Source organism: Octodon degus, unplaced genomic scaffold, assembly GCF_000260255.1.
Source record: "Octodon degus isolate 3935 unplaced genomic scaffold, OctDeg1.0 scaffold00087, whole genome shotgun sequence".
NCBI classification, from domain to species: domain Eukaryota; kingdom Metazoa; phylum Chordata; class Mammalia; order Rodentia; family Octodontidae; genus Octodon; species Octodon degus.
Window position 1 is genome coordinate 1,055,574 of NW_004524663.1, and position 17,233 is coordinate 1,072,806.

General features: G+C 42.9%; 1 protein-coding gene and 1 non-coding gene across 2 annotated transcripts in view; both read right to left on the bottom strand.

The window, feature by feature from the left end:
* Positions 1 to 184: 184 nt before the first annotated feature.
* The window catches only part of LOC101592834 (targeting protein for Xklp2-like), a 48,531-nt gene continuing 31,482 nt past the window's right edge, over positions 185 to 17,233 (bottom strand). The window contains exons 4-11 of the mRNA XM_023721929.1: positions 14,318 to 14,444; positions 12,342 to 12,467; positions 9,341 to 9,554; positions 5,425 to 5,538; positions 3,779 to 3,955; positions 3,251 to 3,397; positions 1,041 to 1,152; positions 185 to 375 (exon numbers count right to left, since the gene is read on the bottom strand). Coding sequence (XP_023577697.1) covers positions 185 to 375; positions 1,041 to 1,152; positions 3,251 to 3,397; positions 3,779 to 3,955; positions 5,425 to 5,538; positions 9,341 to 9,554; positions 12,342 to 12,467; positions 14,318 to 14,444 — 1,208 coding nt within the window. The remainder of the gene's footprint in view (positions 376 to 1,040; positions 1,153 to 3,250; positions 3,398 to 3,778; positions 3,956 to 5,424; positions 5,539 to 9,340; positions 9,555 to 12,341; positions 12,468 to 14,317; positions 14,445 to 17,233) is intronic.
* Positions 14,191 to 14,253, bottom strand: LOC111818333. The gene has a single exon (XR_002822354.1). It is a non-coding gene; the product is annotated as a small nucleolar RNA Z39 (small nucleolar RNA).

Here is a 17,233-nt window from a genome sequence, read left to right on the forward strand (position 1 = left end):
CTACTCCACTCACTTGATACTGCCTTGCAAGATACTACATATCCTGTCTGGCATGAGACATGGTGAGAAAAATGAGAGAGAGAGAAAGAGAGAGAGAGAGAGAGAGAGAGAGAGAGAGAGAGAGAGAGAGAGAGAGAACGAGAGAGAGAGAGAGAACGAGAACGAGAACGAACACCCTGGTCGGTCAGTGCTTGTGCTGCCCCATTACCAGCTCTTTCCGGAGCCTGGCCAGCTCCTCCTTCTTCTGTTCCTCTTCCTGCTTCCTGGCCTCCTCCAGCCGCTGAGCTCTCTGGGCTTCCAACTCTGCCATTCTTTTTTCCCACTCCTGTCGCTCCTTGGCTCTCTTCTCAGTGGCCAACTGGAAAGGTTCCTGAACTAGAGAAGCAGAAAGGCCCTCTGAGTAGAGAAACAGAAAACACTAGCATGCAAGCAGTAATTCTACTACCAAGCTCCACCCACCCCGGACTGAGCTACATGGCAGAGCCATGGAAGGTAACAAAGGCAGAGCTCTGAGGAAACCCATTAGAAAAAAGGTGGGGTCACAGAATCTTAACAGGTGAAGGGCCCCTGGAAAAATTTAGTGTAAATGGAAGAAAAGCAAGACCCAGAGGTAAAGTAGCTTGCTGAAAGCTACAGTGATTTTTAGGCAGATGATGAAGAATCCTACCCTTTATCTCACTGTCCTGTGTATATGTACTACATCTAAAACTTGCTACTCACTGCACGGACAACTCCAAAAAGCCCTCCCAGCCTCCCCTCGTCACTTGCTCTTCAGGTGAGGGAGCTGATTACCCCTGAGGAAGAGCAGCTGGTTATACCCAGGCTCCTGCTGCATCCATCTGGATACAGCACACCTGCTAGATGGACACAGTCACTAAGGTCAACAACAGAAAAGACTGGATCTAGGGGAAAGAAAAGCCTTGGTCCTCTAAAGTCACTCACTTCCAACCTACCCACATTGTCCTGAAACAACTGAGGACTGCACTCCCCAGGGAGGCTCACAGTCCTGCCTCAATCCCCAGAAGTGCAGAGAATACTACCAGAAACTGATTTTTTTTCTTTCTTGGGAACAAAGGGCTCTTGGGAGGTGACCGTGTTTGGACGAGCCTTGAAGCAAGCTGCTGCTTTCTGCTGTCTCAGTTCTTCCTCCAGCTGTTAGGAAGAAAGTCTATCAGGTGAGTTTACAACCTCTCATCACTACTACTGCAGTTAACTCCAGTTCTAACGCTTCTGAACTGCTGTGTAAATAAAGATAGCAGATGCTTTATGATAAAGAGTAGCTAGCCCCCCACCCAGCATTATCTGTACCCAGACAGAATTAGCAACTATTTTCAAACCACCCCCTCATACACACACACACACACACACACACACACACACACACATATATATGCATATATATATACACACACACCCCATATACACTCCCCAGGACAGGGGCATCAAACCAAAGGCCTCTACACTAAGTTACACATGGCCAGTCTTTTTTAAAATTTTATAAGCGTTTTTTAAATGTTGAGACACAGTCTCCTTATGTTGCCCAGGCTGGGGTAGAGCTTGTGTCCTCCTGACTTGGCTTCTCTATTATTTTTCTGTTTTGTTTTGTTTTATGAAACAGGATCTGGTACAATCCAGACCAAATATGAGCCATTATGTAGCCAAGGCTGGCTTCTAACTCTCAGTCCTCCTGCCTCAGTTGCCCAAGAGCACATTACAGCTGTGTGCTGCCACATCCAGCTAAGATGTGTGTTAAGGCCCATGTTAACCATCACAAAAATAAACAACTGCACATTCTATGCCTCTGTGTGTGACTAGGGACCATGACCATGCACTATCGCCAACATTTTTCCATCCCAAAAACCAAACCAGTATAAAAACTAAGATTCAATCAAGCCTCCAAATCTGCCTGCTCATTTGTAGGAAATATGGGAGCCAGAAACACTAACCATCATCATGGGGATGCAGTCAGCAAAGCCTAGAGTGGAAAACCTCCATGATGCAGTTTGTTCAGCAAATACCATACAAAGTCTACTGAATGAAAGAATCTTGGAGATTTAGCAAACAAATGCACAATATGAGCTTTACTTAGATCTTGGATTTTTTTTTATATTGATTTAAACAACTGGAATTCAAATTTATAAGGAGGCTGTTGCCCTCTGCCCCCTGGCTGGCACGTGTGCAACCTTACTGTGCTCTTCCAGCCATGTGAGCCCAGGAGCTGGCCACAGACGAAGTCCACCAAAGCTGGGGGCCAAAGTGAGCATCTCCTCCTTGAACGAGTGGGTGCTGGATGCTGTGTCCCACAGTGGGAAGGTAACTGACACAGAGCAATTCCTACAAGCAAGGCTTAGCCCACAGCTCCTTTTGGACAGAGTCTACAATAAGTGATGACATGAAAATACCAACAAAAATTTGAAGAAAGCTTTCCAGTTGGACAGAATTAGATCTCAATTAAACTGACCAATAGCCAATCACCTGGCTTTGTTTGTATTTGTGTGGTACTAGGGCTTGAGTCCACAACTGAACTATATCCCCAGATCTCTTTTTTCTGTGACAAGTTACTAAGTAACTCAGGTTGCACTCAAGCTTGCAATCCTCCTGCCTCAGCTTCCCCAGGTGCTGGGATTATGGGTGTGTGCTACTACATCTGGCTCCGGGAAATTGCTTGTAATTACTTGGTAGCTATAAAGAGTAAGTATATTCCATGCCATGCTGAGAAAACAGCCTCCTATAGTAAGAACCTGTTCTCCGGCCCTGTTACTTCCCAGAACACCAATACAAAGAGTAAACACTACTAGTATTTAGTCTACCAGTCGGCTTGGATGAGATCTTTAGAGAGACTGATATGAAGAGCTGCAGTTTTTATGTCTCCCAAGTGGTCACTTCAAAAAAACTGCTGGGGAGATAGCTCAGTAGAATAAAGCGCTTGCCTGGCAAGTGCAAGGGCCTGAGGGCCTGAGTTCAATCCCCAGTTCCATTAAGAAAAAAAAAAAAAAAAAAAAACTGTTCTCATCCAGCCCTGGAGCTAAGGATGGCTTATACATTTTTTAAAGGGATGAAAACACACACATGCAAGGAATATGACAGAGGCAGAGGCCATGTGTAACCAGAAAACCTAAAATATTTACTATCTGGTGCTTTCCAAAACAAAGTGCTGAGCCCTGACTTAGGGTACACTGAGATAACTGAGGACACATTCCAGGTGACTTTCAGGGCCACCACCATTCAAGGCTGCTCTTCCTCCACCCACCTGGAGCTTCCATGCCTGAGCCCTCTTAGCACCGATCTTGTCAGTCTCCAAGTCAAACGGCTCAACTTGGGTCACATTCTTTATCTTCTTCTCTGGCAGGTTAATGCAATCAAAATGAGGTATGGGACGGGCCTTAAACTTGGGTACCTAATGAAAACAAACAAGACATGTGACTTAAGAGAAATACTTCCCCAGCCAGAAAGCAGCAGTTGCTCCAGAATACATGGGTGAATCTGAACAAACAGGGGTGACCAGGGTTCAAACCAGTGCAGTCCAACAGAAGAGAGTAATGGGGCCTAAAAGGAAAACTCGGTTTTCCTCCCCATGTGGCTGACAACCGGCAATGTGATCAGAGGCAAGTTAGCTGACCTCTTTGAGCTAAAAGATTTGAATTATTTGTCCTATTTATATCTTAAACAATTCTTAGAAGGCTCAAAGGAAGGAGCAATTTTAGTCAGGTATTACATGAAAGGTTACCCAGGAGGGATAAAAGAATGTTATGCTACTAGAAGAAATGGAAACAACTACCTCCCCTTTCTGCAACTCTCTTATTTTCTGCTCCTTCTGTAACTGGCGTTCTTTGTCCCGACAATCAAAGGAGAAAGGGTGTATTTCTACAGTTCTTGCTTCAGGGATTCGGGGCTTAAAAGGCACCCCATAATGTGGCACAGATCGAGCTCTCATCACTGCTGCTTCATCCTCTTCCTAAGACAGAAATCCAGTTCAGAAATAAGACTTCTCACACTCTCCCCTATTCCTGCAGCCATGCAATCAGCAGATGCTGCACAAGACATGTCACTCGGATGCAGGTCTGGTTTCCTTTTTAGCAAACAAGGACAACGGCAGAATCAGCTGCCACACCACAGGGCTGAGGGCAATGAGAAGCCTTTAATGAGGGACCAACAGAGTTAAGGTTTTTTACAGAAACCCTGGAAGACCTTAATGAAGTGAGTCAGCAGAGAGATAAAATGATGACTAGAGGAGACGCCTAGCCAGACAAACACCCTCACTCCGTCCTGGGCCCATCTCCAGACTGCACTGTAACCCATGACTGGAGTTAGCAGTGGCCAAACCCAGAAGAAGACAGTCAGCTGTTTCTGTTCAAACTAGTAACATACTCTGTGTATTTTAGTTTCCAGCAAACCTATAAAAGGCTTTGCTGGAGATCTGCTATAAATATACCCTAACTGTGGGATTTTTATCTATAAATAGGAGGTAGAATACGAAGTGAGTACATCAATGACAGTCTGAGTTACAGTTCCAGGAGCCATCACCACACAGGCACCTTTCCATCCTTTTGACATCCTATTAATGGCGACAGCATAGGCAGCCAGAACTACTCATTTTAAAAGTCCCATACTGAATAGTGACAATAACGCTGACAAAATAAAGTACAGGGCTTTGCAACTTACTGTCAAAGACAGGCTGATTTCAATGCTACAAAACAGACAACCTTCAATGCCGAAATCTTCCACACTCCTTCTATAAACTGTAAATGGTTATTACTGAGATCCAGAAGATTTTTTTTTTTTTTTTTTTTTTTTTTTGGCAGAACCAGGGATTGAACTCAGGCCTTTGCTCTTGCCAGGGAAGTGCTTATTCCACTGAACCATCTCCCTGGCCCCTATCAAGAAGATTTGCACCTTATCAACTACTTTGTTCTCAGAGTAGCAAAATTGATGATCAGATGTTTATGTTATTCTTAAAGATAATACCAGAAAGAGCTGTTGTCTTTGACCTCCATTAAGTTTAAGAAATGGTAAGGCTTGAGGAGTAGGGGGAGCATGGTGGCAGAATTTTTGCTTAGCATGCATGAGACCTTGGGGTTCATTAAAGATCGGGGCCAGGGAAGGAAAGGAGCAAGAGGGGAGGAGGAGACCTCCTTAGAAAGAAATGGAAGGGTTGGCCAGATAGCTCAATGGACTAAAGTACCTGCTTAGGCAAAGCGCAGCAGCCAGGGTCCGATGCCCAGCATGCGATGCTGGCCCCGACCCTGGGGCACACTGAAATGGTGATTGAGACTGGACGTGGTAGCGTGTGCCTGTAATCCCAGCACTTGGGAGGCTGGAAACAGGAGAATTACTAGGAGTCTGATCTATGTAGTGAGACCCTATAGACCCTGTAGGCCCTATACTAATACAAAAAAAAAAAAAAAAAAAGGAAATGGAACTCACCTCATCTGCTTTGGTGGGCAAGTGGATTCTGTTCCTCCTTTTCCTCCTTTTCCTCCGTGCAAAGCCTGGAGCCTTGGGGACGGTGAGTGGAAGGACTTTCTTTTCAGGAATATCCTGCAGGGCAACACAGCTCAATTAGACTTCCCAATGCCCTCTCCTCTCCAAGAGGAGCTCATGCATCATGACAATGGACCTTACCACTCCTGACACACAGAGGTGGTTCCGCATGGATACCAACACCCACAGATGTTCAAATCCCTTCCATAAAATGGGGTGTTGGTTGCATACAACCCGCCCACATCTGCCCTGCAGACTTAAGTCATCTCTAGGCTCTTTTCCTTTTCCTCTCTGTTTTTGTGATAGGGTTTTGCTATGCAGTTCTGGCTGGTCTAGAACTCACGCTGTAACCCAGGCTTGGCCTCAAACTGCTGTGATCCTCCTGCCTCGGCCTTCCAAGTGCTAGGATTATAGGCATCCACCACCACCCTCAGCCAATCTAGGTTCTTACAGTAACTAATACACTATAAACATTCATGTACTTATACTGTATTATTTTGGGAATCATGACAAGAAAAAGTCTACATGTTCAGTACCAATGTATTTTTTCCCCACAAACATTTCTGTGCACAGCCAGTTAAATCTGCCCATGAAGAATCTGCAAATGTAGGGTGGGCTGACTGTGCATATATAAAACTTCACTATACTCACTTAGACATTCACCTCCCCTTCCTAGCTTACGAGTTCTTCAAGGATGGGCACTATTTTATCCCAAGCGCTGAACACAGACCTTGGCAAGTGTAAGGCTCTGTCTATTAAACAAATGCAGGATGAACCAACACATCAGAATTTATACCCTGGACTCTCAGAGGACACTCTTCAGGGATTCTTAATCCCAGCAATGCTGCAACTGCTCAAAACATGTATGGAATGTCTTTCCTGAGGTGCCTTTCAAAGCTACTTTTCGGACCATGTGTAAGACAATTGTGCAGTCTTTACCTTTAATGTAACAAAATTGTTTCTGCCTCTATCTTTTACTACTTGGAAGTTTTAGTTAAAATATTTTTATAAATCTCTAGTAAGCAAACCATGAAGGAGGTGTCTGTGAGTGGACCGACTCTCAGAATTAACCTAGGTCAAGAGAAAGTATGCCTAATAATTATCGCTGCGGCAGATGATGCACCCCAGTCCCACTGTAATCCAGCCCACTGAGGCCTCAGCCTGAAATCAGAAAAGGAAATCAGGCTCCAGAAAGAGAAGCTTCTCATCATGGTATCCTAAGTCTCAGGAGCTCCTACGAGGCCCAGAGGCTGCCTTGTCTTCTCCACAGTACCACAGGAAGACCGGAGAGTAACTACACACGCGCTGGTTGTCACTGCTGCACAGGTGTGCTGACAGTCTGCAATACCAGCTGCGTGAGCTGTGAGGACCAGGGTTATGTCTGTCCCACATCTCAATTCCCGGGGCCTAATAAGCTAGAAACACATGCTGGTGTGTGTCAGTGTGCACCGTCACTGTGCCATCCCAGACTGGGTGTCAGTGCCGAGGGTTCACTGTGCAAGGTGCTGGGGACATAGAGTGAGCAGTGCATATACACAGGGCCATGTCCTCAGGGAATTCCACATTCCAGTGGGAAAACAATGAGGAAGTAAATACTTTCTAACCTTGCCGCTAAAAGCTATTCGAGAGATTGCGGTACAATGCTGTGAAGAAGGGACATGTGGTCAGAAGTGGGTGGGGTAGGTAGGTGGACAGAAGGCACAAGGAGGAGAAGCAGTAGTTTTATAATATATATTTTATATACAGGAAAACTATGACTCAGAGAAAAGAACTCGTTTAAGACTTTTGTAACAATCATTTGGAGTCACTGTGTTTTGGTGCTGTGGATTCAGCCCAGGGCCTCCTACGTGCTGAACCAGAACTTTACCATTGAAGTGCATGGCAGCCAGCAGTCATCTGGCACCTTGCTTTCAAAAACATTTTTTCTCTGCTTTGTCCCCTCCTGTTTTTTGTCTTTTTGAGATAGGGTAAACACAAGGCTGGGCATAGTGGCACATGCCTGTATTGCCAGCAGTCAGGAGGCTATGGCAAGAGGGCTGCTGTGAGTTCAAGGCCACCTGAACTACAAAATGAGACCCTGTATCTAGGGCAAAAACAAACAGAAAACTTCCTCCAGCACCAATAAAAAACTAAAATGAACATACAGAGGTATTGGCAGAAGGCCCTGGGTTTACTTCCCAGTAGTGTAATGGATGGATGGATGAATGGCTAGATGGGGTAGATGGGTATCTAAAAATATGTGCCTGCTTTCTGGCTCCAGAACCTAAGGATTCCATAGAACCTACTTTTGCCCTATCATACTCAGAACCTTATTCATTAAGGATACAATGACAAAGATAGCAACAGCTCAACTCTTAGAGAGCAATCACACAGGTGTGGGGGTGGGGGAGGTTCTTCAAGTGTGTTGTTAACAGGATTTGGTTTGTCAAACCTATACTTCATGCTGGTCATTTACTTGCCATTCCAGTATTTATCTTATGTTTTACTCTTAGTACTTCTTTGTTATCATGAAAACCTTTTCTTAGTTCAATTGTTTTGAAACATTTAAAGTATATTTCCATTTTCTGTTGACTTAAAAAAAAAAAGAGGTTTGTACCTATGTTGTTTATTATTTCTTGCCTATTATCTTGTAATATGAGAAATTACTTTGGCAGTAACAATACACAATGTACTAACCATTGTTACTCTCTTAAAATCTTGTTTTGAGATTTTGTACCATTGTTTTTACTTTTTTTCTTTAAAATAAAAATAACTGATGTCAAAAAAAAACACAAAAAAAATAAAGTGAAAAAAACAAAATACAAAAACAAAAAAAACCTGTACTTCAGAACAAAAAAAAAAAAAGGCAGGAGAAGCATTGTGGACAGAAGAGAGGTATCTTTTTTTTTTTTTTTTGGTTCCTCGAATGCCTTCAGGGCACTTTTGACCAGCGGGAGAGTTGTGAGGTTCGAACTCCAGCAATCTGAGGCTGACAGCTTTGTGGAAGCAGCCACTTAAAGGCCTGAGCTAGGGCCAGACCCCCAAGAGGTATCATTTTAAGAAAGCTTTCAACTGAAAGAGGATATGGGGAAAGAAAAATTTCTAGACATAATCACGAATTTTGTAAGGCCTGGGAACTATAACTGTGACTTACTGCTAAGGACACAGGGTATGCAAAACTAGGTATCTGGTCAGAGGTAATATAATGTGGTTTCACCAAAAACCACAGCTGACTAAAACAAGCAGAAGAGAACAGTAGGCTGAGTGTCACAGCGTGGACACAAGCCACAGCCACTCAGGAGGCTTCTGCAGAGGAGCATACGATCCTAGGTGCTTGAGGCCACCCTGAGCATCTCACAAAAATAAAGCCAATGACAACTGCATAGCTCATATGAAAACATGTGTAACATCTTATGTGAGTGTGGGCCTGTGGCGCCCATGGGGGACCTGTCACCAGTCCCTCAGATGCAGGTGGGTGACTACACAGGGAAAGGGCATAAAGCAGTGCTGATACAGAGTACAAGTGTCAGTTATCAGGACAACAGCAACACAAGAGGACAACTAAACTGCCACAGCTCAGAGCAAATGCTGCCTCCTCCACAAACCTTCTACCTGGAAGAAATCTTTTTCCTCTGAATTTGTAAAGCACTTTAAACAGGCAGCTCTCTCAAAATGCTTCTGGCTATCTCATACTGTTTACATCATGCTGTCTCCATCACTGGACTTGAAGTCCTAAGCACAGAGACACTTCTGTACATGGTATTTCATCATCTCGACCTCCTCACATGAGGACGCCCTGCTCCTAGGTTCCCACTGTGCAGGACAGTGGGGGGAGGGGCGGGGGGCTTCCACCAACACACGCAGCCGCAGCTGCTCTTACCACAGCTCCTCCCGAAGCCTCAGGCAGGCAAGGTCTGGCCTGAAATTCAAAGTGTTCATCTTCCGATTTCTTCTCTGACCCCTGCTCCTGGATGATTTTCTCAATATCCGAATCAATGCCAAGAGGCTGGGTGGGTGGTTTCACAGGTGGTCTCTTCAGCAAGACAGGCCCACCTTCAATTCTGGGATCTACTGCTGGTGCTTTGAATGTGCACCTGCAAGGTGGAAGTTTAAATAACTACAAAACAAACTTAAATGATAAATAGCTGGGGAGATAGCTCAGCAGAATAAATGCTTGCCTGGCAAGTGCAAAGGCCTCAGTTCAATCTCTGGTACCACAAACAAACAAAACCACTTATTTGAGACTGGGAGTGGTGGTGCACGCCTCTAATCCCAGCTCTTAGGAGACTGTAAACAGGCAGATCACTACAAGTCTGATGTAGTAGTAAGACCCTGTACACCCTGTAGACTCTTCCTAAAAATATAAAAAAGAAAACTAATAAGCAACAAACTGGAGCAAAAACAAAAACTAACAATCATTGAGATGATCCATCATACACAGTGAAATTAGGCAGCAGAGCGTTGTCTTTACCCCTATGAAGAGAATAAAGGAGACAGCCTGAACACAGTCCAGTGAGGAAATGCCTCCTCCCCAAAACAAAAGTGCAGTCCATGTTATTCCAGTCCGAAGTCAGAAGGCTGGGCCAGGGAGATGGCTCAGTGGAATAAGCGCTTCCCTGTCAAGCGCAAGGGCCTGAGTTCAATCCCCCATTCCACCAAAAAAAAAAAAAAAAAAAAAGTTTAAAAAAAAATAAATAGAAGTCAGAGGGTTGTTAGCAGGTGGAGTGGTGGGAGTGGTGGCGCAGCCTATAATCCCCCCCACTCCCAGGCGGAGTTCCAGGCTAGCTTCAAGTACACAGTGAGATCCTGTCTCAAAAACAACCAAAACACAAAAAACATCAAGTGCTATCAAGGATGGGAGCACGAAGAGGAACCTTCTACCCTGCTGGTGGAAATGAAAATTTAGTATAGACACTATAGAATATGGAGACTCCCTCCAAACTGAAACTATAGCTACCATTTACTGGAGATATAACACTCCTTGCTTTATACCTGAAGTGATTCAGGTTAGGATACTATAGGGATGCCCACATGACCATGTTTCCTGAGGTACAAGAAGACATGTGATCATCCTAGGTATCCAACAGCAATGAATAAAGAAAATGTGCATATACACACAGTGCAGTATTATTCAGCCATAAAAAAGAGTCATTTGCAGAGAAATGGATGGCTGGGTGGTGGCATATGCCTATAGGCCCATCACTTGGCAGACTGAGACTGGAGGGTCTCCTTGAGTTCAAGGCCAGATGGGCTACATGGTAAATTCAGGGACAACCCAGCCTGAATTAAAACGCAAGGCCGTGGCTCAAAAAATAATCAAAACAAATAGTAGGGATTTGGAGACCATCAGTATTGAGCAAAATAAGTCAAACTCAGGAAGACAAACACCACATGTTCTAAACAATGACAAGAAAGAGGCTACTACACTGTTTCCCCCAAATAAGACCCAGTCAGAAAATTGCCCTGAAAGCTAGGGCTCAGAAACGCCAGTCCAACCAGCTATCCTTGACTTCCCTGCCTAACAGAGAAGAAAATGGGCAAGAACAGGGAAGGGAACTGGGAAAAGTAAAGCTGGGCTGTGGTTCCGCAGTGAGAACTTGACCAGCGAGTACAAGCCCTGGGTTTGATCCCCAGCACCCCAGAGCAGGCAAGGATGGGGAACAACAAATAAGAATGGGGGAAATAGTTACAAGAAATGCAACAACAGTGAAAACAAGGTGTAACAGAAAACAGATGTGGGTGTCAGATACCAATTCTGCCTTTCTTGTTCTGCCCATACAGACTTGAGAAAACTAACCTTAGTCTATTTTCTCCACTGAAAGTTGAGGAATCGTGCCTGCCTGGCAAACACAAGGTCCTGAGTTCAATCCCCAGTACCAAAAAGAAAGAAAGTTCAGGAATAGAAAATTTTTGCTTACAGAATATTTATGACTGAGATGACACAGTTTTTTGTTTTTTTTTTTTGTTTGTTTGTTTGTTTGTTTTTTCAGAATTGGGGATTGAACTCAGGCCATTCTACTGAGCTATCTCTCTGGCCCCTACACAGTTCTGAAGTGCTTGACCTACGTTTAAATTCAATACACAGCAGCCATTCTTGTGGGAAGAATATCACTAAGACCACTTAAAGAAGGAAAGAAAGAACTCACTAAAAGGAAATGGAAAAAGGAGGGGGGGCAGGGAGACAGCTCAACAGCATAAGCACCTGCCTATCACGCACAAGGTCCCGAGTTTGATCCCTGGTAACAGAAAAAGAAAAGCATGCAGTGCAGTGCTGGCCCCACACCTGGGGCACGCTGAGACTGTCATTGAGACTGGGCATGGTAGCACACCTGTAATCCCAGTGCTTGGGAGGCTGAAAATAGAGAATCACTACAAGTCCAATCTATGTAATGAGACCCTGTAGACCCTGTACTAAATACATTAAAAAAAGAAAAAGAAAAGCAATAGCTTAGCCATCTTGAGCGACAAGTACTTAAGTGCCATATATTTACCTTGTCCTTAGCCACAGAAGTACACGGGTAAAACCTGTGTCAACTAAGGTGAGTCACCCTCCACAATACAGGTAACAATTCTACTCTCCATAGTCACAGCTTAAGGAATTTCCCAAGCCCCAGGTGCCCCAGACTGAAGATGTACCCACTTATAATTCTACTTAGTTCACTCACAAGTTTAAATTCAGGAAAGAAATTTAACTTACAGGGGATATACAAAGCCAGAGTGTCCGCCCTTGGCAATAGGAAGTGTGTTCATTATGTGGGTAGGGTAGTGCACACATAATCCCAGTACTTAGGAGGCTGAGCAAGAGGATTGGCTTGAGCTCAAGGCCAGCCAGGGCTACAAGGTAAAACCCTGTCTCAAAAAAATAAGTTGTGTCTACTTACACTTTCATTTTTTTGTAAGGTGGAACTTCACTGATTACAGAAGTGGCACATCTCTTTGCTTTCTTGGGAACAGGGTGTTTTTCTTTCCTCTTCAAATCTTTCTGAGCCAGGACTCTAAGAGATATCCTAGGGTAGAGACTCTAATAAAATTTTTAGCAATAATAAACACATCTACTATAAATGTGCAAACTTCTTCAGAAATGCAAAAGTATGTCAGACTACAAAGAGCTACAAAAAATTTAGCCGGGGAAGATAAAGAGAATTGAGCTGCAGTATGCACATGCACCAACTCCCCATGGTGAATACAATCACTGTGTGCTGCAAACATGTACTAATAAACATTTTTAAAAGCTTTTAAAAATGTAGTTAATATCTACACTCTCAAAATCTAATCTCTTTGGGCCAGAGATATAACTCAGCAGCATGGCACCTGCCTGGCAAGTCCTCAGTTGAATTCCCAGTACCAAAAATTTATCTCTTGCTGATAATTGGACCTTAATAAAGGTGATCTAAAAGCACAAATAAGAAAACAGTTGGTGCAGTGAGGCAGACCTGTGCAAAAGTTAAACCTCTTAGAGAAAACATTCATTAAAAAACATGCATGTAGGCTGGACAGATAGTGCAGAGGTCTAAGCACCTGCTTGGCAAGCACAAGGGCTCAGGTTCGATCCTTGGTGCAGCATGCCATGCCCTGCCAGCCCTAAAACTGGGTGCAGTAGCACATGCCTCTATTCCTAGCACTGGGCAGGCTAAGACAGGAGTTCAAGCTATGTAGTGAGACCTTGCATCAAATAAATTAAATAAATAAATAAATAAATAATAAAAACATGTGTAGTACAGGTGCAGAAGGCGTTATATTGGCCAGATATGGTGATTCATGCCTATAACCCCAGTACTCGCACTTACAAGACAATCAGTAGTCATACAGGGCACGGTGGCACACAGCAGTAATCCCTGCTCGGGAGAGGGGGGTGGCCTGAGGCAGGAGGAGCCTGGGCTATCTATATAGCGAATTTAAGACTAGTTTGAACTACACAGCAAGATCCTGTCTCAACAACAACAACAAAATCAAAGGCAGGACTGGTGTGTAACTCAATGGTAGTGTGTGATTAGCATGCATGAGGTCTTAGATTCAATCTCCAGCACACAAAAATAATAATAAATAAAAGGCAAATGTAGGTTGAAAGTAAAAGGAAAGAAAAAGACTACACAAATTAACTATGAGAAAGCTTAATACTGAAAACCAGGCAAAATGGTGAGGGCCTGCAGTCCTACCTACTCAGGAAACTCGAAAAGAGGAATTTAAAGCCACCCTAGGAAGCAAAACAAGATCTCATCTCAAAAAAAAAAAAAAGAAGAAGAAGAACTGGGCGTGGTGGCACACACTTGTAATGCCAGCACTAGATGGGACTGAGACTGAGACAAGAGCATCACTGAGTTCCAGAGCTACAAAACTGGGCACAATGGGGCCGGGGAGATGGCTCAGTAGAGTAAGTGCTTGCCTGGCAAGCTCAAGGGCCTGAGTTCAATCCCCGGTTCCACAAAAATAAATAAATAAATAAACAAACAAACAAACAAACAAACAAACAAACTGGGCACAAGACCAGCCTGAACTGCATAGCGAGACCCTGTCTCAAAAAAAAAAAGTAAACCTAAGAACAAAGAGATCTGGCACTAGGAAGATGTGAAAATTATACCAGACTGATTAGGATTTGAATCGGGACCCTGCAGTGCACTTGCCCTTACTTCTGGACCCTTAGCTATAACGTCAGTGCACAGCCCACGGCTCCGAAGCACTCTCAGTCTGGACCGGCAGGAAGGTCTGCTCCACTGAGGCCATTTTTGTTGAAGCATCAGAAAGCATTTACAACATCACAATATTCATCAGATTGCTTTGCTTCAGCACATACATCAAGTTACTGAGTTTTAAACATCATTATTATATACACAACATCTGAGCACCCAAATGGTCTTACCGCTGTGGCTGGGCTGGAGTATCTCTTGATTTGACTCCTTCAACTTTCAGAGTGCAACAAGCATCTGATGAATTAGAATGTTCCATAAGATTTATGTTTTCTGCCTCTTTGTAGTAAATGTTCTGAACTGTGGGAGACCAAAATTAGCTCTCAAATCCCAAAGAAAATCTCCTTTGCTTATACGTTGAATGTGCATATCAAATTATCACACCCTACCCCATAAATAGGACAGTTATGTGTCAGTTTAAATGATGTTTAAAAGAACGACTTTGGTTGAAGCAGAAATCAAGTACCCATGGCCAATATCTGCTAGCCTTTTGCCAGCCTCAGAGATCATGTCAGAAAATCAGAAAGAAAGCTTTCCCAACACATCTTCATCACATTGTGGAACACCAGAACCCTAACAGAAATTTTGGAAGCTTTCAGAGAAAAGATGTCACTGCAAAACAAAACCAAAAAAAGCAAATCCACTACCAACCAACTTGACCTGAGATCTAACTATCCAGGCAAAGACTTCAGGTTCCACACTCGCTGAAGCACACGCAGGACACTTATCCAGACACAGTACACTGAGCCAGGGAAACATGTGTTGGTACGTTTAAAAGGATTTGAGTCATACAAAGTATGCCTCTGACCACAATGGCACTGAATCTGTGGAAATCATAAAAAAGATTTCTAGAAAATCCCTCTCAAATATCTAGAACAAGTCACCTACTTCTCAATAACAAATGGGTCAAAGAAGATTTGAAAGTAAAAATTATAAGTATTTTGAACGGAATGAAAATGAAAATTCAACACAGATTTGTTGGATGCCACCAGAGCAGTAGAAAGAGGCTTTCAAACCTAAGACTTTACCTGCCACGTTAGGAAAGTAAAACAGGGTCTGGGGATGCTAACAAGTGGACCTGAGCACAGGAGAGACCCTGGCTTCAATCCCAAACTAATTTTTCTAAAATTAATTTTTGAGCCAGGCATGGTGGCACATGCTTATACTCCCAGGACTCGGGTGGCTGAGGCAAGAGGATCATTGCAAGTTTTAGACCAGCCTGGGCTATAAAGTGAGCTTGGGGGCCAGCCAAATAGCTCAGTGGATTAAAGCGCCTGTAAGTAGGCTCACGGGCCAAGGGTTGGATCCCCGGGCCTGCTGAGCCCCTGCCGGCTCTACCCAGGGCGCGCTGAGATGGCAATTGAGACTGGGCATGGTGGCACACACCTGCAATCCCAGCTCTTCTGAGGCTGTAAACTGGTTGATTACTACAAGTCCAATCTAGTAGTGATACCCTAAACACCTTGTAGACTCTTCTGAAAAGTATGAAAACATGAGGTGAGCTCAAGGTCAACCTCAACTAGCTAAACCCTGTCTCAAAAAGACCAGTGGGGTTGGGGGGAGTTGTTTTTTTAGAAAAGCTGACCTATATAAGGTGGCATGTACCCATTACCCAGCACTCTGGGAAGCAAGCAGGAAAAGTGCAAGTTAAGGCAGCAGTCAAGGCTCAGGGGCAGAAAACTTCTCTACCATGTGCAAGGTCCCAGCTTCCTTCAATCCTCAGTGCAGGATGAGGGTACGTAAGATGTGGGGTAGTACTGGGGTGGGGGTAGAAATTCATAAAACAGACAACAGAAAATAGAAAAACATCAGTGAAATGAAAAGCAGGTTGAGAAGATCAGCAAAAATAGAAAAACATCAACAAAATGAAAAGCAGGTTCTTTGAAAAGGAAGATCAGCAACAGTAATAAAACCCTACCAAGATTGATCAGGAAAACACAAAAGACATAATTTACCAGTATTAGGAATAAGAGAACTGACATCATTATGAAATCTATAAATATGAAAATAGACAAAAAGGAAATATTATGAAAACCTTCTTGCATACAAATTCTTTTTAACTCATTATTTTCTACTTGTATGTTTTAGTACATGCTTGTGATACTTAGATAACACATTCATCTAATGAATTGGCACACATATAATTTGAATGACAATCTATTACAGCTTATGCGAAAAGATCTGTATCTGAGAGCTGGCTGATACAGCACATGCTCAGCACCCTGAATTCAATTTCTAGCTCCATCAAAAGACAAAGATCATCTATACCTGTTAAAACAATTGATTATTTTTATTTTACTCTTTTTTTAACTTTTATTCTGTTTCCTTATTTTTAATTTAAAGAGTAAAAGTACCAAAAAAAGACAGAAACAAAGTAACAACACATATGGTAGAGAATTTCAAAACAATAAAAATTTAACAATGGCTGTTGTATTACATATTTTCATTGTCAAATCTGTTATTCAGATCAATAGGTATGCAAGACTGGTCAACTAATTAAACCTTAACACTTACTTTCAAAAAACCTTAATTTTTTTCTTGTCCTCTTTTATTTTAAAGAGCGCATACTAATTGGTAAGACATAACAAACTCACTGAGAGAGAAATTAGAGAACTAATACCCTTCTTAAAAGCATCCCAAAAATGAAATATTTAGGAATTAATCTAACAAAGAAAGTAAACAGGGCCAGCCAAATAGCTCAGCAGCGTAAGTGCTCAGGGCCAAAGTGTTAGCTGTCCTTGCAGCCCTTCTTTTTCTCTAATTTTTGGTGTGCAAACTTCAGTTGTTAACCATCCCAAAGAGAAGCTTAATGATATTATTACCCTATAACATAGGCAGTTGAATATCAAATGTCTTACACATAAAATGGAACAGGTATTTTCCATCAAGTATTGACATGTTAAACTTTAAATCACTACAGAATGTGAAGAAAAGAATATACTTTAAAAAATAGGAATAAATTACATATTTTCACACCGAAATTTAGCAATCTAACCACATACAGCATTATAGCAGGACAGTCCCATGACATTATTTTCTTGTGTCTTATTTTGATTTATTACCTTTTTTCTAAACAAACATTTACTTGA